At 47.8% G+C, this 20,821-nt stretch overlaps 9 protein-coding genes across 9 annotated transcripts; 4 read left to right on the plus strand and 5 right to left on the minus strand.

The window, feature by feature from the left end:
- Nucleotides 1-109: 109 nt before the first annotated feature.
- On the plus strand, nt 110-807 carry N7519_007415 (uncharacterized protein; the record flags this gene model as incomplete). Its single annotated transcript, XM_057294191.1, has 2 exons — nt 110-430; nt 460-807. 2 exons carry the CDS (start codon nt 110-112, stop codon nt 805-807), a joined length of 669 nt encoding a protein of 222 aa, XP_057149002.1.
- A 238-nt stretch (nt 808-1,045) lies between these two features.
- On the minus strand, nt 1,046-3,035 carry N7519_007416 (uncharacterized protein; the record flags this gene model as incomplete). The annotated part of the gene is made up of 3 exons (XM_057294192.1): nt 1,046-1,877; nt 1,936-2,373; nt 2,434-3,035. The coding sequence occupies 3 exons, from the start codon at nt 3,033-3,035 to the stop codon at nt 1,046-1,048; spliced, it is 1,872 nt and encodes a 623-aa protein (XP_057149003.1).
- Nucleotides 3,036-5,099: 2,064 nt separating this feature from the next.
- Nucleotides 5,100-7,312, minus strand: N7519_007417 (uncharacterized protein; the record flags this gene model as incomplete). The annotated part of the gene is made up of 15 exons (XM_057294193.1): nt 5,100-5,263; nt 5,319-5,438; nt 5,492-5,566; nt 5,617-5,756; nt 5,814-5,901; nt 5,964-6,017; nt 6,074-6,128; nt 6,185-6,354; nt 6,408-6,445; nt 6,497-6,562; nt 6,613-6,690; nt 6,744-6,790; nt 6,853-6,880; nt 6,942-7,035; nt 7,105-7,312. The coding sequence occupies 15 exons, from the start codon at nt 7,310-7,312 to the stop codon at nt 5,100-5,102; spliced, it is 1,425 nt and encodes a 474-aa protein (XP_057149004.1).
- Nucleotides 7,313-7,819: 507 nt separating this feature from the next.
- Nucleotides 7,820-9,743, minus strand: N7519_007418 (uncharacterized protein; the record flags this gene model as incomplete). Its single annotated transcript, XM_057294194.1, is given in 2 exon segments — nt 7,820-9,655; nt 9,669-9,743. The coding sequence occupies 2 exon segments, from the start codon at nt 9,741-9,743 to the stop codon at nt 7,820-7,822; spliced, it is 1,911 nt and encodes a 636-aa protein (XP_057149005.1).
- Nucleotides 9,744-12,085: 2,342 nt separating this feature from the next.
- N7519_007419 (uncharacterized protein) lies at nt 12,086-12,527 on the plus strand (the record flags this gene model as incomplete). The annotated part of the gene is made up of 3 exons (XM_057294195.1): nt 12,086-12,237; nt 12,284-12,293; nt 12,354-12,527. The coding sequence occupies 3 exons, from the start codon at nt 12,086-12,088 to the stop codon at nt 12,525-12,527; spliced, it is 336 nt and encodes a 111-aa protein (XP_057149006.1).
- A 314-nt stretch (nt 12,528-12,841) lies between these two features.
- Nucleotides 12,842-14,287, minus strand: N7519_007420 (uncharacterized protein; the record flags this gene model as incomplete). The annotated part of the gene is made up of 3 exons (XM_057294196.1): nt 12,842-13,708; nt 13,769-14,055; nt 14,266-14,287. The coding sequence occupies 3 exons, from the start codon at nt 14,285-14,287 to the stop codon at nt 12,842-12,844; spliced, it is 1,176 nt and encodes a 391-aa protein (XP_057149007.1).
- Nucleotides 14,288-15,783: 1,496 nt separating this feature from the next.
- Nucleotides 15,784-16,983, minus strand: N7519_007421 (PHD finger domain-containing protein; the record flags this gene model as incomplete). Its single annotated transcript, XM_057294197.1, has 1 exon — nt 15,784-16,983. The coding sequence occupies one exon, from the start codon at nt 16,981-16,983 to the stop codon at nt 15,784-15,786; it is 1,200 nt and encodes a 399-aa protein (XP_057149008.1).
- A 1,147-nt stretch (nt 16,984-18,130) lies between these two features.
- On the plus strand, nt 18,131-19,128 carry N7519_007422 (EGFR-like transmembrane domain-containing protein; the record flags this gene model as incomplete). The annotated part of the gene is made up of 4 exons (XM_057294198.1): nt 18,131-18,248; nt 18,299-18,455; nt 18,522-18,649; nt 18,719-19,128. 4 exons carry the CDS (start codon nt 18,131-18,133, stop codon nt 19,126-19,128), a joined length of 813 nt encoding a protein of 270 aa, XP_057149009.1.
- A 1,346-nt stretch (nt 19,129-20,474) lies between these two features.
- Nucleotides 20,475-20,687, plus strand: N7519_007423 (uncharacterized protein; the record flags this gene model as incomplete). The annotated part of the gene is made up of 1 exon (XM_057294199.1): nt 20,475-20,687. One exon carries the CDS (start codon nt 20,475-20,477, stop codon nt 20,685-20,687), a length of 213 nt encoding a protein of 70 aa, XP_057149010.1.
- Nucleotides 20,688-20,821: the final 134 nt, after the last annotated feature.

Consider the following 20,821-nt stretch of genomic DNA (forward strand, 5'->3'; position numbering starts at 1 on the left):
CTGCATGGGTGGATTTCTATCACAGCTTGAGCTTTCTTCCTTCACTCTTCCTGACAGTCCTGCATTTACTAATACTTCATCACTTCATCCGTTAACCAGAATCAAAACCATGAAACCGCGGACAATCTTGTTCAGCATCTTCCTGAAAGCTCCCTTCGTCTACGCAGCAGAAAAGATCAGCCTCCAATGGGCAATTTGCGACCCAACACCACAAGATACGCTTGCAAAGCTTGGACTCGATGAAGCACTCCCGTACAAAGAAAATCCAATCACCTACTACGACGAAGATCCCCCTATACATATCAGCTCCGGACTAATGTTCCGCACCAAAACGAACAAAGGCCAACCACTCTCCACAGTCAAAGTCCGCTTTCCGGAGGTAGTCCCTGATGTTCCAGACTTTGTCGACTGCTCTGGGACTACTATGGCGGTAACCGGTCATCCTTCACCTGCGAAAAGCGCTGTCCTTTGGACAGTAAAATCTGGCACGAGGAGCAGGTGCAGTTCGCCGAACGGTATGGGACTGTCGACTGGGATATGCTGCGTGCGTACGGACCCTATCAGAATGCGAAGTGGAAGGTGCGGGTCGGTGGACACAAAGCCAAGTTTGATGATGTAGTAGCTGGAGATCTGCATCTGATGGAGGTCGAGACGAAGGTGCTTAGGGAGGAGGCTGATGATGCACTGCACGCGATTACGCATTATCTAAATGAAAGGAGCGTTGTGCTTTGCGAGCCGCAGGAAGGGAAAACCATGCGACTGTTTCGTGCTATGGGGTACTTCGGGAATGAAAGGGAGGAGCTATGATCAAATGCGAGAGACGTGGACCTTGTGCCGCAGATGTTAGCAAGTCTTATGTTCCCTAAACTATCGTACTTTGCTAGACGGCAATCCACTTTCTTTGAACCAGGGGTGTCTGCTGGCGGCTAGCAGCATCCAAGGGGCAATCTGGTATATACTGCTAAAAATATATATGAACAAAGAGCCTCGTCGGGAGATCGTATGTGGATAGAAAAGTTGTGAGATGAGTTCATCATACTCCCGTTCACTCCATAATTTGCAGTATGTCCCAAGTGCTTGGAAACATGTCGTCAACAAAAGCCATATCCGGTATGAAAGGCTGACGAAGTTCAGCATTCGTCTCTCCGGAGTTCTCAACTAGTGGCTCTGACTTCAACAGCTTGTCGATGACATCGGAATGCTGCGCGAGGCAAATATCACCTAGATCCCACCCAAAGTTCTTGCGATGCGATCGCAACGAATCCAAAAGGTCACTCGCCATTCTTAGGGAGCCACTTCGTGCAAGTCCGGCGTCATGCTCTGTCTCTAGTGCGCACCGGATCAAAAATGTCACCGTTGCTGAAAATGTGAACGCTACAACAGGTAGCCAAAAGTCACCCAACTGCGCTCCTCCGAGTTCCTGGACCAGAACCACAATGTCCTCCGCCGTCCTTCGGGCCTCCATAACACGGTTGGCCATTTGCTCTGCATTAGATTCGGGTGCTTGTCGTTCGCGATCTAGGTCGATGCGCCGGAGGAGGAGTCTTGTCGCCAGATATGCCAGACGGAGATTGGAGGCACCAGGAATGTTTAGGTTTGAGCCGCGGATGATGATCTTGCGGATGTCTCCTGTGAGTGAGTCCACCCATTTGTTCAACTCTAATTCTAGATTTCTGCTTGGTCCTTGGGTTTCGATTCGGATGCTGTACACTTGCTCCAGGCAGTGGTCTAGCACGTCGGTCAAGTTCATGAGCTCGATAAAAACTGCATTTGCTTCGTGATCTCGTTCCCAATCTGACAGGTACTCGGATATTGGTAACGGTACATCGTATTGTGATCTTCTTATATGGGGGGGTGTCCCATATGCAAGACTCGACCTATTCGAGGGTGAGTTCCTTGAATGTCCTATTGTCTGGGAATGTGCTCGGAACATACCAGCGATCGTGGAGTAAGATAGACCACCAGATCTTCATTCTTAAGTACTTCTCCTCCCGTGGGATATCCCACGGGAGTGGATTTCGATTTAAACCCAGGGAATGGCACAGCGCAACAGCCGAGCCAAGTCTTACTCCGTTGCCCGTCATAGATGTGGTTGGACGGCCCCCAACATCGAGGAGAATAGCCTTTATCGTCGATATCCCAGCTGACGCATGCAATTCGGAATACGAGGCTTCAATAGCAAGGTTCCATATAAAACGAACGTCTGGGCACCTTTCTCGTGATAGAAGGGGGTCATGTTGCCACTGGGTGAGCACGTGGGCATATAGGCATGCCAAAAGCGCAGGAGAAATGCGGTGTCTGGCATTTGTGTATTGCGCCCGAAAGGAGCTTTCTTCAAGTAGTGGGAGACAAGGATTGATCTTTCTCAGATATCTGGTCACAACGATCAGTTTCCAAAGCTTCTGCCGAATACTAATGTCAAGTGTAACTCACATGTCTATCAAATGCGGTCCCCACGGCTCTACAAGCTTTTCAATAGTCTGTAGCTTATGCAATGCTGGACTAGAGTTGACCATGAGCCCCAGAGGCCGCTTCTGCACCTTCGTGAATATAACAGGGGACGAGGAACTACCTGGCTCGACGGGACGAATTTCACGGATTCCCTGGCCACCCGAAATATTAGATAGGTAATCAGCCAATACATGATTATCTCCGGTCACCGCTGGACCAAGGATATGCGGATTATCATCTTCGGCTTCAAGAGACAGTGGCGTATCCTGGTCGTTCTGAGCCTGTGTGACAATCGAGAACTGCGGCGAAGTGCCGACCAGAGGGGCCCGGCTCAGTGACTGGGAAGCTGCTACTGGCGTTCGTAGTGTTGGATGTGGTAGTAGTGGGTCTGCCTCCGTAGAATACCTCTTCTGCGGTGTTGACTTCGCTCTTCCGTTGGGAAACGTACACTCGGTGCCATGCGCACGACACATCAGACAGGCCGCGGTGTGGGGCTCCAATTTGCATCGCGATTTTCTCCGCCGGCATGGTACGCATGCTGGCTTCGTATGAGAGCGGTATGGTCGTTCGTCGCCACTTTCCATCTTGTTTGTCAGTGCTTCCCAGGCAGAGGGAAATCCCGCGGCAGGTTTCCCACGGCGAAGCCTAGGTGTGCGGCACAGTCGATTTGTGTCCTGTCCCTAAGATTGCACGGAATCAACGACTGGAAGCTGGGCTCTTGTTAGATGTATATCTTGTGTATTGTCATCCGTCAACCTCAATCAGCCGTTATTCGACAGTCAGAAGATCAGTCGTTGCAATAGGGAAATTCCGCGGGGAAGAGTGGGTCCGGCTGCTGTTGGTCCATGGACTTCCCGAGATCGGACCCCGTGGACTTCGAGATGTTGTTTGGATGAAATGTAGACCTGTATTTCTCTGTTTATAGGTCTATTTGACCGAAAATATCACTTACAGACTGGAGACAGAGAAAGTAATTTCTGATCGGGCAATATGTAATGGGATCAATCCGAAGAGAGCTCGGCGTTAGGACAAGCCCCCCAGCCCCCTCCCCCCAAATTCATGATAAGCCAAGTGTCAGGGGTAGACGCAGCTCATGCTGAGATCCGTTCACATTGAAGATGTTGTGCATACTCGTGCATACTCAACATTTTTGTGGTACAATATGTCCGTTGGCCAGGACTAGGTACGTAGACAATAAGTTAGAAAGGTCCGTAACTCTGGCTAGACCCATACATAGTGACATGACTGGGAGTCACCGCAATCACAAAACATAACCCCATCCGAGGCCATTTGTGGCTGGGCGTCTCAGGAAATTTGGTTCAGAGTCAATATCGTATATCGTAATCACTGCTTAATAGGGGTCTTTATACGGAGTACGGAGTAGGCGTTATTGGTATTCGATCGCGACCAAATTCAAGAGTGGGGAATAAATTCGCCAATCGCCGTTGCCCGGTTTCAAACCTGCGACGTGGGGCCGCTGGTCGGTCACGTGATGTTTTAATCAAGCAGGGCCAATCATAGGTTACAAAAATGCCTCTACCTTATAACCTCAATATAGGGTCTGTAAAGGGAAAAAAAATAGGTAGCTTCTCTTTGATTATGCATGTCATCCTTAGTGCGGGGGCCATGCTAATCTTCTCTGTATATTTTCAGTTGACCATATGCCCCGAAGTGCGAAATGTGTAGCTTTAAAGCTCATTATAACCTCACTTTCCGGCAGAAATTGACCGCCTTCTGTATTAGTCCGGTTTGCTGTCTACCTAGGTACGTCATTGTCCTCTGAATTTAGTTCTCTTTAGGACTGGGAAGCTACGAAGCTTTGACCATTTTGAGCTTACTTATTGCAATGAACAACCTTGGAACTATTACCGAACTGCTCAAGTGCATACCTCAAAGTGCTTGATCACTAGGAAGTCGCAATGCGAACGCGACTCATGTCTTGGTGCGATCCACTATTCTGCCCTTGCAGATCTAGAGGATCCCTTGGAAGCTTCAATACAAGTCTAATATCCTGGTCATATGCAGCCCAGTATGCCAGGCTGGGGTTGACCGGCAAAACTTCTCATTCCTCACCTTTATAGCACTTGCGCCTCCTCTCCAACCATAAAGATCTCCTTGTTTGCATAACCAACAAACCCATCAATGCACCATCCGCAGGAGATCCTCCAGATTCCATACAGACAAAACAAAATAAAACACACTCACCAATGCTAGCCAATGATTGTGCGAATTTCGACGCCCAGGAGCAACCCCAATACACTCCAACCCTATTAAGAGACCTCTATGGAGAACGAGTCTATGGCGAAAGTGTAAGTCGATGAACATATGGGTGGTCTGACTTCCGGAAGTGCCTAATGCATACGGATTTAATATTCTGAGTAAATCCCTGGAAGCTACTTGTTCATTTGATCCCTACTCGCCTTTCAGAACACGAGGATACCCTCATCATCCTGGCTTTCCTCGTGCAATTTCGGCTCCACGCGGCTCTCACTAGTGGGGTGCGTGCGGTATTACTTGTAGAACATAGGTGTCTCTCATTCATGAATTAGATGTTGTTCGAATGATCATGGGACTTTTTGTAGGCTTCAGGCCCTGATCGTAAATATAATGTTCTTCTTTGGCAGAGAGGACCATTCATCAAGTCCAAATTATTTCGAAGCAACTGCCTCGGCAACAATAAAGTTTTCCTTGTCAGAAAGGCTGACTTTGTTATGCTCCTCGTCTTGGGCTTGGGGCAACTGTGCGGCCTCCTTGGAATGCTCGATGGGAACGTGGGCCCTAACAACGAGCCAAGTAGGCCACACTGAAAGGACTGGAAGGAAACGTTAGCCCTGTTTCTTTATAATCATTTAGTAGGTATCGCTTACCTAGAAGGATCGTGTTGACGATAAGTGGCACTCTCCCACCATGCCATTTCTTCGAATTGAGACCGTAAGAGACAGCCTGCGAAAAGCTCTCTTGGCCACGAAGGATACCAGATAACCGGGCTATATCTTGTCAGTAATCTGTAGATAGCATAATCAGGTCGGGTTCAACTTACATAGTTCTGAGATGTTGTCGGTCATTGTGGAGAGAAGGTAGTAGAGGAAGTTTTGCAGTGATTGCTGAGCGAATTCTAACGAAGGGTTAGCAATGTCGCGGTATTCAATGATTCACGAAGCTCACCCCAGAGCAGGATAACGAAGAATCCCTCAACGAAGCCTTTGTCGGCCCAGTCAAGCGTTGGTGGGTTCTTAGTGTACTTTTCCTGGATAACCCAGCAGTAGACCCAGGCAACGATGTGGACGACGATCACGTAGAAAAAGCTGTGGACTTTGTCAGTCTCTATTCTCATGTCAATTTAAATGTTGAGGGTTCTGTACCTGTACTTGATTCTGTTTCTGATTGAAAGGCCGCGGTAGTCCAGGAACCTACTAATTAGTGTTGAGGCAAGAAGAGTGGAGAAGTAGGCTTTGGTCCATGTTAGCACTGATGCAAATGGGTATGCAAATAATGAGAAGATGTAAACATACTGACGAATCCAATAAGAGCGCGGGCGCGCACACCAAAGTAGTACGTTTTGAAGTCTAGACCAATTAATCAGCAATTGAAAACAGTGGAGAAGAAAGAAAGGAATCCATACTTCCAGTGTACATATTGAAGTATGCAGCCCAGAAGACAGGTAATAGCAAGAGAATCTAGGAAGATTAGCCACGTATACCACACAAGCACGAGGAAACCATATTAAACCTACCTCCCTTCGCCGGCAGACCTTCCAGAGCTCTTTCATTTCATCACGCCACGAGTCCTGCAGGATAATCCTGACTTTACTTCCATCCGTGCGTTGAACCTTGTCGGGTGACGTGAGAAAGAAGGCTATAGGCACGGCAGTGCATTGGAGCGCGATGAAGATGAGATATGTGTCTGTCGTGTTTTAGCAATCGTTAATGATATTTAATCTGCCTGTATCAACGTACCAGATCCAACTTTTCCTTTGGCATGGGCGTCGGCGGCACTTTTCAATCGTCAGTAATCTCTGTCTGTAAATGTATTGAAATAGACATACTTGTTGAGGCCAAGGACAATAGCACCTCCCACCAACGGGCCACCTGTACGGAACCAAAGCCAGATGCTTCTTAAGTCAGTTATTTGGCGACTGTATGAAGTTGTAGAATATCTCACTTCATATATCGACCTCGCTTTGCGGGCTCAGGATATCCCAGTGCCACAGCACCCTCAGAGGCCCAGAACAGACCAGCGCTATAAAGGTTAGTCGATGCTCTTATTTCATTTTGTAGATATAGGATACTCACGATAAACCACAAAATACTGATCCAACCAACACAAACCACACATTTCCCTATATCCGATTAGCCTTCATCCTTTGACTGTACAGATGGTTCTAATCAACGTAGAACTCACAAAACGATTATTTGTGTACAAGGCAGCACTATATATAGAGGTCAGTCCCAAGATAACAATATCTCACACGCAGTTCTTGTGATACGTACGAATACAACGGATACCCCACAGCGCCTAGCATCAGGGTCCATCTTAAGCCAATCCGGTTAGCGATGGGGCCACCGAACAGACACAAAATCCCCACTAGCAAGCAAGTTAGCCCAAAGCCCAATTTTGGAAATTTCAATGTGATGGCAGCAAGACACCACATACTTAGACCAAAAACAAGTGCGTTGGCTGCATTAATCAAGAAAGGCTCCTGCGCGCCACCAGCACCCAAAGCATTCATGGCATTCCATAAGCCTGGGGCTGTGAATCCAACACCCCCGATAATACAGGCATTGAAGAGTGTTCCGCGATGCCATACTCGCTTTTCAATTGGCGTATTGGACAATGCCGAGATAGAAGCTTGTTCGGCCATTGTGGCGTGTCCGCGGGTGGCTTAAGGCTAAAGATAGTAAGCACCTTGAATCAAACGAAGATAAAATTCCCAACGCCAAGTCAAAGACTAAACGGGAAACACGCTATATATAGTCTTTTCCCTGAGGAAAAAAACTACCTGGAAGTGTTAATGGTGCATTAGGCCTATTCTCATCCTTTTGAAAGATTGCGTGCTTTCGAGCTCTTTTGTTCTAGTGCCATTTTGGGACTAGCCTCATCTGCCAAGACAGACTTTGTAGAGTTCAGCCAATCAACGGCGTGACTAGCCAAAGGTTGTGGGGAAATTAGTGGGGAGTCCCGGTTGAGTCAATGTCGCTTCCATTGTCGCGACATCGAATTGGGAAGGCGGGAAGAACGTGGGGGTCCTGAGATCTTGGGCTTGATAAGGAGAGGAAATTGAGTCACATATACAAAGATGGAGTAGACAAAGAGAAGAGAAAATTTTGATTATTACGTGTAAAGTCGTTACGTTATGACATTTGCAATTCTAGTTTCCAGACACCTCCTTGACTGCAGCGATGATATCGCTCGGTCCAAGGCCCTGAGCATTGACTTGCTCGTACAGACCACCGCATCCCTCCTTGATAGCACCAATGGACTTGAACTTGGGTGTGAACTTGCGCTCAAGGAGCTGTGTACCCAGGCGAGAGCCGAGACCAGTCTTCTGCGCAATAGACTCAACAACCAGGACGAATGGTGAGGATCCATACAACTTGATAGTCTCCTCGTCAACGACGTTGAGAGTGGGCTTGTTAATCAGACCGACATCGAGGCCCTCCGCGCGCAGGTTCTCGACAGCATCAAGCGAGCGGTAGAGCATATCACCGTACGAGACGATGTAACCAGCGGAGCCCTTGCGGATGACTTCTTCCTTACCGGGAACGAACTTATAGCCCTCACCAAAGAGCTTCTGGTCGGTGCCCTCCTTCAAGATGTAAGGGACCTTGGAACGGGTGGAGAAGATGAAGCGCATGCCCTTGTTCCAGAACACCTCGTTGACTACGGCCTTCATCTGCTCGCCATCGGCAGGGAAGTACAGCGCGGTGCTCGAGGCATCCATCAGACCATTGTCGGCGAAGAAGTGGTTCAGACCGAAGTGGCAGGTGTTATCGGCCATCTCGTCAACACCGCTGTGAGAGAAGTGCGCCAGAACGGTACAGTCGTTCAGACGGGCCATAGTGATCTCGGAGATACACATCTCCAGGAAGGCAGAGAAGGTAGAGAAAACACCTTGGCGCTCTCCATTGCTGCCGAATCCGAAACCAGCGGCAGCAGAGAAATTGCCACGCTCCATAACACCAGATGGGATGAAGGACTCGGGGTGTTTGACACCGATGGCCTTCAGGCCGGTGGAGCCTGCCAAGTCGGAGTCGATGACCATAACTCGACGCTTAGCCTCCTCCTTGCTCAGTTTGTCAAGAATTTCATTCACGGCTTCACCGAAAATGGACCGGTTCGCACCCTTGTCCTTGGTCGAGCCCTTGTACTTGTGGGGATTTGAGCCAGGCTTGATATCGTCGTAGAAACCAAGCTGTTGCTGGCTGTAACCGCGCTTGGTGAGGTATTTGCGAGCGATTTCGACGGGGACTACATCATGGGCGTGACATTCTCCCTCGATTCCCTCGATGCCAGCGGCCATCTTGCGGTCGACAACAACAGCGGCGGGACCGTCGTGGTTGATGACTTCGCACATAGCGCCGTATAGGGAGTCGAGATCCTCGCCCTGGGCACGGAGAACTTTCAAGCCATGTCCATCAAGGGTCCGAGCAATCTCATAGCCCTTCAGGTATTCCGAGGGGTGTCCGGCAATTGTGACATCGTTGTTATCGATGAAGAGCTTAACATTCAGATTTCTGGCCACGGCAATTCGCGCGGCCTCGGCGTCATTTCCTTCTTGCTGGGATCCGTCAGATCCCAACAGGATCACGTTCTTGTCCTTGTTGGCCATAGCAATTCCGTTGACCATACCCCACATGTGACCCAGACGACCAGAGCTGAACTTGATACCTGGGGTGAGACCGAGCTCTGGGTGGCCGGGGAGGTGAGAGTCGGCGGCACGATAGTTCAGCAGGTGATCGGGCTCGATCTTGCCGTCCAATGCAGCCAGCAGGTATTGTGTGGCGACACGGTGGCCGGCCTCGTCGTACAGGGCATCGACCCATTTGCTGGGGTTGGCGTTCATGAAAGCAAGCAAGATACAGACTTCGGGGGCTGTATCGAAGGGACCTCCAGTGTGGCCTGCGACACCACGGGCGGCACCCGTTGCTGTGAAGGCAATGATGGCATCTCTGAAAATGTTGATATTGTGTAGCAAATCGCTCTTCTGTTGGGCTGACAGCTGGGGGGGTCTTCGGGTCAAGCTTAAGCTGCTTGAACTGCTTGAGATCGACGGGAAACTTGTAGCCGCTCATGGTGTAGACTGACTTTCAGAATTCTTTCTAATGGAAGAAGTTTGAAGGAGCAAAATTATTAGGCCAGGGTATCACCCCTATAAACTTGTGAGCGGCCTGATCCCAGTATTGACGTCATCAGGGCAGGGTTGAGGTGACCTGTTTTCGGCACCGAACAACCTGAATTCTTTGCTCTCTTTATATTCGTTGATATTTTCTCATAAGTCCCACTTCTAATTCCTCTCATCTTTCGAGGTTGTTTCGATGATTTTCAGATTCTGTCAAATGTTTACATACAATCTCCTCACCCATGGAAACCCTGCACGTGGCCGCCTTTTACCCTAACTCTTCCATAACCTGGATATGAGTTCGAATACCCCGAGTATTACTATTAATGGCATCAAACCTAAATAGCTGGTTTCAGTTTGAACGATATTGACCCCATTCCCTCTCCTCTGTTATGTATTGGACAGCAACGGATTATTGATACTATTTTCCAGAGATCTACACACTACTTCTTGCCTCTGCTCTTATCTAAATTTCCAGGTCGGATTGGTGGCTGTCGCTTCATCTCTCCTTCCGGTAAATCAACGCTTCCGCAACAGCCTGGTGTTTCACGCCGTTTCGGGGCGACCCCGTGCCGAACAAGCAACTAAAGCGCCCAGGCAAACCCTCACTTATTTTAGTAGTGTAATGGCATTATACAAACCATCAAAAATGCGGGGAAGACTGTTCTAAGTAGCTGTACTAACCTCGAAAGGGCCATTTCTCCGAGATAGCCGATTCACCAAGACAATACAAGCTATCCAGCTCCCGTCGGGAAAATATGGCGTGCAGTATGCAGTAGTCAGTGGTACTGTAGTATCCCTCGTCGGCTGATGGCTGAAAAAAGGGGGCGGGGGTGGTTCTTAGGCGTCTGAGCTTATTTTCCCTCGATGATATTTGCGTTCATCTTCTAGAAAAAGAAAATGGCGGGGTATAGTCTATACAAGATTGTCTCCGGTGGGACATACAAGGACAGTGCATCCCCACGACTGATAATTTTGGATTCCTAGAGTGCTATATTGGGAAACAGTAATAAAAGTAATAAACGGGAGATACAAATGGAGGTCATGGAAGTGGAGTAGCATATTTTCGCTCTTTATTAGCAGGTTATCACATTATTCGAGCTCACTCTCTCTGTGTTCATAGGTTTTCGATTTACTTGGGTGACAGTACCGGTAGGTACCCGTGGACATCTTTTTCCTTAGCGTGTCAGTGATGTAAGTCCAGTCAATATCATAATCCCTGACCAAGACAACGATGGAAGTTGCATCCAACGCACTTACTAGGTCGGATGCAGATCAGACTGGTTTGGTACTCTACAAAAGCGGGGGCGCTCTACTTGGGGCTCTCCGTCAACTTTTTGGGAATAAATGGCAATTCTCTACATAATTCCCTCACTATGCCGTATATGCAGGCATCCGTTTTGTGTGTTATTGTCTCCACATGGTCAGCCTTGGGCCTGCTTTTGTGTCAATCCGTGTTCCAGAGCTACTATCGGATGCACCCAGAGACTAGGGGTCATATCCTCAGCCCTAGAGCTCCGTCCATTGCTTCTTTTCTGCAGTTCACTCGGATAAGACGGCTACGGCTTTTCCTTATAACTTGGCACCGGAATCATCGGAACAGCTGTAGATAGCTTGCTCGATCCCATATACAAAGAAAGCAGGGCCCTTCTTTCGAGTCTCTTTAAATTATCTCCGTGTCAGGAGTACTGAACTCCTGAATTATCCGTTGCATATAAGGAGTTTGTATTCCCGAGAGTTCCAATTATCCGACTACGGGCCAGGTATCAGTCATCCAAAGGGGGTCTGAGGAGAACTCGCATCACAAGGCCCAGCCCAATTCCAATTCGGACTGGCGTCAGGAGACTCAAAATAAAGCAAATCCTGTAGTCAGACATAACGGAAAACAGTAAGAGCGACATGTAAAGATGGCCAATGAAACACAACGTGTGCTGTTCAGAAAAAGCAAAAGGCCTAGTCAGTACTGAGTTGGGGTTTCTAGTTGATGATCCCAAGATATCCATCCGTCAACTTCGGAATTCGAGGCTCTTTATGTCTACCAATGCCAATTCTACCCCCAGTACTCCGTATCGCCAAGGCAGACATACACCAAATACGTCGAAGGATTGCATTGCTGGTCGCCTAAACTGAAGGGTTGCATATTGACATTGCCAACAGAGGATGGCAAACATATTTTGAATCACTAACTTCAGATATAAGAAGCCCGGGGTCAGCCGTACAAGTCTGATCCCAATTCCATACCTCAAACCAATACATCCCTTCAGCTTCAGTTCAAACCAGCAATTTCCTTCCAAAATGAAACTATTCCTCCAAGGCACTACAATCCTAGCCCTTCTTATTGCCAATGCATCAGCCACAAAGAGTGGTCTTTTCGCTGCAAACGGTGTCGAGCTAGAAATGTACCAGTCTGGCGAGGATATCATCTACGGAGAGCCAGTAAGTCCTTAGTCTTTGAGATTTCCTACACACGATAACTGACTCCATACAGCAAAGCATGGTGCAGGTATAATACCGATTACTCCTGATTATAAGGAATGATCAATTTTTAACAACTTTATTTTAGGCGAGAGGCCTTGAGGGCCGAGCATGCACCAAATGTGTGGGTCACCATGGAAGTTGTGTTGTAGGTGAGGGCAACTGCTATCCTCCCGATATGTGCGGATTCTGTGGAGGTTGTTCTGTCAACCAGGCCCGGTGCCAGAACCCCGACAAGGAAGGGTGCCAGTGTTATAAATGATTTTGGGCGAAATCAGAGAGGATTTTCGTTTTCGCTGAGGTTAATGCTGTTTTGATTCTTTGTGGTAGTAAAGGACTCCTACAGTCCTTTCCTTTCTTTTCCTTCCTTCTCAATAGCTTTTGCTTCCCAATACATTGATTCTCAATACCTACATACCTAGGTACGTATGTACATGTATCCATCATAATCTCATCTACTACCATCTTGTAGTTCATTCAAACAGCAAAAAGGTTCATTGTAAGAGAAAGGACTTCATCCAATCCACGTCTCAAATCTATATTCCACTATCAAAGGCAGATCAAATAACGAAACCTTCATCCAAATATGTACTCCCGCCACCCCTTCTTCCACGTCCGCCCAAACCGATGATTCACACACGCCTTAGGGTGATTAAACCCACCGGCCTGACTATGTCTCTGTCCGTTCCCCCAAACACTGATTGGCAACACGCACAACCCACCCATGGATTTATTTGGCACAGCCTCACCCGCCTGTATACAGACAGGGTCACGGATTTTATGAAACGGCGCCCACGTTACCCGTTTCTCCACCTGCCCAGTTGCAGAAGAGACGAGATCCCCTATATCCGCATCTGCATCAACCGATTGTTGAATGAACGGATGTGTCAAAGGAAGCGAAGAGGAAAGTGTGTCGAGGATAGCATCCGTGAAGACATCAGGCCCCGTAACCCCCAGTATAGTCTTCTCGTCATACGCCGGACTGGAAAAGAGGCTGGAATGTTCACTATTGTTTTTCCTCGTATGTGCTACAACCCGCACAATAGTCTCGCGGAGAAGCGGGCTGAAACGTCGCGGTGCATACATTGTATACTGGATGAGTCCGTAGCTCCGTGTCCAGTGCCAGTCGCGCATGAATTGCGGAGAAGCATAAGGCTCGTCGACTTCGATTCCAACAACGAGCGATATATCGGGTTGGGTGCTTTGTGTGTGATCCTCGGGTGTGAGTGCGAAGAAGGGCTCTAGAGCTGGGCAGGTCTTGATCGTCCGAGCGGGGAAGACATCGATGTCTGCGTAGAAGCCTCCGTAGTACCAGAGGAGGAGGTATCTGAGGAGGTCTGCTCGGAGGACATTGTGGGGGTAGGACTTGTATATGGTTGCGATTTCGGGGATGGCGGATAGTTCGTTGGTTACGAACTTAATGGCCTTTTCATCGGTGACTAACTTTGTGGTTTTCAGTTGGCGTCAAGCAAGATACTTGTGGTCGTAGGCGCAAGTACTTACATTGTATTCCCATTCCTTGTTTTTCCCTTGGAATACTATCGAGTCATCGCTCCTGTGCTTTTGATTTTTCGCTATCTGCCAGATTTTATCTTCGGATATGTTGCTTTCCTGACTTCGGGCCAATACGGCTTTTTCAATCTTCTCCAGGGCATCCGATAGCTGCTTTTCATATTGAATATCCGGATTGTTTCGAAAGGGAGAGCGGTAGATAAATCGTGGCGTGTCCTCTACTTGATGTTCTGGTGGTGGACGATCTGCGCGGGTATTGTTCTGGGTGGAAGGAGGAGCTGGAAGGTGATAAAAGAGGAACCATATGAAGGCAATAAATATTATACAAGATCCACGACGAGTAGACAAGAATCTGGATGCCTGCACTTTGATTCTTCTAAGGCTCATTGTGGTAGTAGTGAAAATTGCAACCGCAAAGAAACTGCGACTTGAAGGCTGATCCAACCAAGATTGGAATAAATCACTGTCTCATATGAAAAATTACATACGCCAGAAGATTAGAGAGTGCATGCTTGGAGTGACAGGAATGGAATATGGCAAAGATGAGGGGGAGAAGAGAAAGAAGGAATCAGAATAGCAAACGAAAGTTGTATCAACCCAAGGATTGGGTGTACGACCAAAGCCCCTAGGTTTCATGCAGCCTTTGACACAATTTATGATCAAAGCCTCGAGGTTGCCTCCAATTTCCTTCTAAATATCTACAAACCCACTTTGCGGTCTGATTCTTTGTTTGACAGCGGCCCACTTCGGGTCGATCCAACGCTAGACAAGGATATCCCTGTCGAGATTCAATAGTTCACATTTCGCATTGGTAATATTACACGGGGCGACCTCATCCTTTTGGTTGGGTAGAGCTGTTGTTGAGGTGAAAGATACCACGATAAGAACAATGAGGCCAATGGTAGTAGCGGGTGAGACCGCAACTGGCAAAAGTCAATTCATGGATTCTCGGGGTTGTCTCAAAATCGGCACTTTCTTGATCTTTGTAGCAATCATTTGGTTACACCTGTCTTACAAGTGCCAAGTGGCCAAAGTGGAAAGGGGTTGCTAGTGGTCCAGCTAGCGAGGCTCATAAATGCAACTTAAGATGATCAGAGAGAAATGATATGTGGCATTTGCTAAGAGAGAAGACGGACGTGAAAGGAAGGAAGAGACACCTTGGCCGGCTTCCTCTCCGAGCCTTGTAGGTGTCTGTGTAGTGTAATGGGTAGATAGCACGTAGAGTATGCCCATCCCGCACAGAAGGCAGTTTGTGTGTCGGTAAAGGAAGTAGGCCAAACCCAGAAACCTGCATCAAGGCGTGGCTGGACAGTGTTCTCTCTGGTCGCAGGCAAACATATAGAAAAGAGACCACATTCGAAGGGAGCTACAAGTCAGAACTGGAGTGATGCCGTAGCACGAAACGCACAATGCGAGATAGCTGAACCACGTAGTGTCCTACATATTGGGGGACAGCATTCCCTATAGGGGTAGAGAGATTGCTCAACAATATTTGGATGCCTTTGGTTTCTGCTCATCTCGGGAAGACAAAAATATCCTGCCTACATAGAGAAACGTTGAGTCTAACATACGGAAAGCCACAGGGAGAGGGAAGTGGACTGTGTGAAGAGAGAAGAGCTCCCAGATCCTGCTATAAGTTGTTAACTACATAGTAGTTACCCTAGCCTGCTAGCCTGCTAGCCTGGCCTTCAAGACATCCACCATCCATTAATGCACCCCATAACCCTAACGTTCCTCTTTCTGTTAGCGATCTCTAAATCGAAGGAATCTCAAATTGTTTCAGTTAACGTTATATTTCATCATACGTTCTTATCTGATCAGAAATTATCTGGGCACCATGCATAAGAAGAGTAAGCCGGTAATATGAAGGGTCAGTTGAACCAATCAAAGTTATGACACGGGGCGCCTCGAAATTATGTACCAAAAGTACCGAATAGGCTGCCATGGAAAGGGCGTAATTCCCGGAGCCTGGAGGGAGTGAGATTCGGATTATTAGCGATCTCGAGTTAGAAGCTATCTTCCAAGCCATAAGCTAGTCCAGAGAAGGAGTGGTTAAAAAGGATTGTGTACTGTATGAGCGAAGGCGGAACTGAGACAAGATTCCCAAGGAACCGTAGCTCCGGTCGTAAATGGGAAGGTTTAGAAAGTCGCAATTGAAGCGATTTAACAGAACCTCCAACACTAACCTCACATCCTTCTCTAATTTTTCGACGGCTGAATCCATTTATCCCACCAGGATCAAGTACCATACAGGCTCGTTCCTGGCAGCCCGTACAAACGTACTGATAGCCGGAAGAGTAATTTTTCAGACCGACACATTCCAAGTGTTGCCAAGCTTGGCATTTAGAACAACAAATACCGTGCGTCTCCAGCCCAGTGCGCTTGCCGCAGCAATGTATAGAGGACTTAAAACTTCGAACGTCAATATTCTTGAACTGAGATTCTGAAGCGTAGTAGCATTGCTCGGCTGTGAAGGATGCCTGCGAAAATGCTACGGCATCTCGCGGTTCCAGTTCATGAAGAATCATTCGAACAATCTCAGGCGGCATGTTGACCGGCCACTTCTCCCTATAGGCGCAAGGCTTCTTCCAACAGTTTGATGTTAGAACCCGGGCTAGAGCACGGAACCCAGATGAACATCGGGTCGCCGAATGGTTGGAAAGCGATATTAGGTTCCTAGAGGCCAGAACGACCTCGTGAGAAAGCTCCACGAAAGCGACATGACGTGGTGAAATTACAATCAAGCGAACATTGTCATGCCTGAGCAGGGAGTCGCCAATATATGACTCGGCTTTTGAGACGGCTCCGTTTATCATGGCATTAGATTCAACGTCATCTTGTAAAACAACAAGGTACCCATGGAACCAATAGACGTCTGCGTCGGGGTAGCTCCAACGGGGAATTGACGCGAATGAGATTGGAAGCTCAACGTTGTAATCGAAAGATACCTCAAAATCCCAGGCCGCAAGACGCAGGAAAGCAATCGATAGTACCCTGAATACGGGAGAATCGTATCTCCATGTGGAAGGGTCATCGACATAGAAGCGCCAAATAAAAACGAGGTCGGTAAAAAATCGCCCCTGTAGCTCGTTCATGGGTGTAGGGATGCCAAAGTCGATTTCAAACGTCTCGAATTGCTTTGCTTGCGCCTTATTGTTGCTCCCAGAAATATATTCACTAGACATATACTGAGGATTCTGCTCCATATGATGACTTATGCTAGATGCCTCATGGATCTTGGCGAGATCAATCCGTGTTGCCGAAGGTGTCAATGATCTGGATCCGTCAAGCTCACTCCATAGTGAGATTGTTAAAGTACCAGCATCTAGATCGACAGTGTATACATAATCTAGATTCGAGTGAATTGGGCTAGGAACGGGACTGGTTCCCATCCTTCAAGATTGTCGGGCTTATCGCATAAACTTTTGATTGTTCGGAATGTCGACTCATTGTCAGGGGGACTTATCCGCCCTCGAGGGTGATAGAAGCGGTACCATTTCCCTAAAAGAGTATGTTAGCGTTTGCAAGTCGTATAATACGGACGATCACCAACCATCGATGTGTATGTTCCAGAGCCCTCTACAACCCAAATCACACTTATTTTACTACCTAGGTATCTAATCTTCTAGTACCTAGAAGACTGTATAGTGATTGGCTAATTGTCAGTCCTTTCCCCGCCTTTCTACCAGATAATGCCAAGTGCACAGACCACGTTTAAATTGAGCTTTGTAACTGGCATTGGGTACCTAGGTAGGTGCTCATGCTCCCAAGGCTGCCTACCTACATATGTAGGTAGGTATGCAGGTTCAGAAAATATCCACTCGCTTAACCTTGACTGGTCTCATGTATATGATGTAGCATCGTACTTCGTATAAACCTTGTAGCAGACCATGTCACAAGTCGCGCCAAGACTTTTCTAGCCCCAATGTTTTGATTTAGCTGAACTGCCTGTATGTATCTCGCCTCAAATCTTTTTTTCTTTTTGTCTTTTTGTCTCTTTTTTTTTCTCTTTTTGGGCTTGAATATTCTCATCTGCTAGAAGTAGCAGGCATACTGATATGTATTATTATATTCTGATTTGTATAGGTGAGATTTATACGGTGACTAAAGTTATGGACTATAGGGCCATTCGATTTAATATCCTGTATTCCCACTGTTACCTCGCTTGGATATTAAGGCTCCGAAGGAATACGGCCGGCGCCTTCCGGATCCCCCTTAGTTTGATAGGCCAGAAAAATGTTTGTTCAGCCCGAGGCAGATATTTTCAATTCGCTGGCTTTCCGTGTCTTTGGCTACAAGCTTATCCATTCTTGACTCTCTACATTGAACTCTGTCTACACGAAGGTTACCAAAATGTTCTGTGCTCCATTTCTAGCAATACTCGCCCTCCAGGTCAGCCGTGTTTTGGCTGTGACAACAACAATACCACCCAACGTTCAAGGATATTATTGGGATTCAGAGGACAGTACCTGTGAGTTTTTAGAAACCACTGAGAATACCTATAATGCTCATTTATAACAGGGTCGGATGTAACTTGCTATCCCGGACAAACCTACGTCAGTTCGAGCAGCTTCGCAAGATGCTGTTCACACATTACCAACTCTGGCTGTGTCTTTCCGACAAATTGTGCTGGCGACAAGGTTCTTTTTGATGATGGTGGTATTGCTGATGGCAGCTGGTAAGGACCGCATTTAAGACCGCAAAACTTCATGGGTTTCTAATGGCAGGAGTCTTTCAAAATTAGTGCTAAGGGCTCATACTGTGTATTCATGACTATCTACGAGTCTGCCACCACCGACCCAGGAGTAACAGATTATTTCTGTTGGACTAACAGCAATCACTGGACTGCATCTACCATATTCCGAAATACCGGTAAGCATGGGAGTATTGTGCTTTGTATGGACTTGAGCCTCGACGTACTGACCAACATCTGATGGGTAGATGCTGTTACTGCCACACCGAGGACATCTACCACGCCATCAACTGCAACCGCCACAACGAGGACATCTGTCGCCCCCACACCCACCTCTACTGAGGACACCACACAGGGCTCTGAAAGCTCTGGGAGCAAAGCGTGGATTGCTGGTGCAGTGGTTGGTCCCGTTGCAGGCTGCGCGATAATCGCAGCCCTAGCCTTCTGGTGTATTCGCCGTTCCCGCGCAAAGAAACAAGGCACTGTATCAGGCAACGAGGCGTTTTTGCCTCCGTCAAGCATGGCTGCCAATACGACAGGCGCACAATTCGTAATCCCTAGCGAGCTTGATGGTGCGCGCAAACCACAGGAACTAGATGGGGTGCATTCCACATCAGAACTTCCTGCGCCCGTGGAACCCGCGAATAGAACCCATTAAGGAGGTTTAGTGGACTTGGTTTCAAGGGATGAACATGCTTTCAACGAGTGTTGTGATTTTAGGACTGTGCTGGTTATATAAGGCCACGATATTGGGGATACCTTTGTTTTTATGGGAGCACTGAGTTGGTCGGAAACCAATTTGGACTATATGCTGTATATATTTTCTAATGTTCTCACGTACCCCTAGAAAAAGTACCAATATGCTTGAACTACATTAAAACCCTAGTGCGATAGCTTCACGGTCTGCAATCCACACACTTCACCCAGTGCAAGCCATCAATGCGAGAACCCGTAGTCGTGTGAATTACCTTTCTGATGTATTCGGACTCCCAGCACTCCCATCACAGATTCCCTGCTGAAGACCGTCGAAGTGATGCTGTGCTTATTGAATCTATACCATGTTTAAGCTTCATGCGTCAACAGGTCGAAGAGGTGTATTCGAGATGTAGGAATATGAAGTAGGTGACAGTTAAGAGATGCTCGCTGGGGCAGAGGAATCTTTCCTGGCCTGACCGGCAACAAGAAATATGCAGACTGGATCATGGATGACTCGTTATACTGCCCACGCCGATATGCCACTAGAACCTTTGCAGCCACTAGAACCTCAGCCCAGCCAGTTCTAATGCTGCGCCAAGATATGACCGTCCCGATTGAGCACTGAAAGCTGTAGCGAGCGTCCCCCTAAGGTTGATTCTGTCACTTTACCGTTGCCATTCCATTTGGAAACCACATTTCCACCTCTACGGAGCTTCAGCCCCGTAACCGAACCCGGTCCCCACGCACCTGAGATAGCCGGACCCAAAATAACTTAGTGGGTGCTGGTATCACCGAATGCCTGCGTTATGTCAGTTGCTAGCATTGTAAGTGCAGTACCTATAATGCCGAGGTTGGAATCTATCTGGAAGGGGGTCGAGTGGTAGGGTGGTTTGCCTGACGTGAAGCCGGACAGCCCATTCGGCGCGAAGTTCATGTCAATGCTGTACTTAAGCTTTATGTACTTGTTCTCCCGAAATGGGTTCAGTCTGTTCTAACCACGGATATGTATGGAAAATGCGCGCTTAGAATATGAGTAGTGGAGACTAACGCTTGATCTATATTGTCCAGCACTGCCCAACGGGCAGAACGTCATTCTTTTCTCCCACCCGGTATTTGGATCTGCCTACCGAAAGCACGGAGTAGTACATAGATGTATGCAAAGGCTTGGTAGAATCGGGACTTGGCGAGGTTATCTAAAGTTCAAGATCTGCAGGGCTGCGTATAAGAAGTCTAAATAATTGAATATCATCTCCCTGAAATTTAGATGTTCTTACATATATTTTACTGAAATTGATGACAAAATCCACCATGTCGGTGTTCAATGAGCTCGCAGCTGGTGCAGGGACTGAGAGTGCTCTGACGGCCTATGCGACGGCGACATTGGAAGACGGCAAAACACTCCAAGCCAACCTTTATATCCCGGCTACCGGCGCTACACCTAACACCAGCTTTATACAGGAGTCCCTGTTGACGGCTAATGGCTCGGTAGAGACTAATGTGTCTACCCCTACGTGTGGATAAAGCTGGTCCCCGAGTATATGCTGTTGGTGATGTGGGATCGCATGCACGTCCGGCGGTGCACAATATTTTGAACACAGTGCCCATTCTGTGCGCGAGCATGAAAAGGAATTTGCTCATTGCTGAGGGGCAAGGAG

The sequence above is a fragment of the Penicillium mononematosum genome (assembly GCF_028829835.1).
Source record: "Penicillium mononematosum strain IBT 11891 chromosome Unknown utg000003l:1.0-8172316.0:1.0-8177699.0, whole genome shotgun sequence".
Taxonomy (NCBI): domain Eukaryota; kingdom Fungi; phylum Ascomycota; class Eurotiomycetes; order Eurotiales; family Aspergillaceae; genus Penicillium; species Penicillium mononematosum.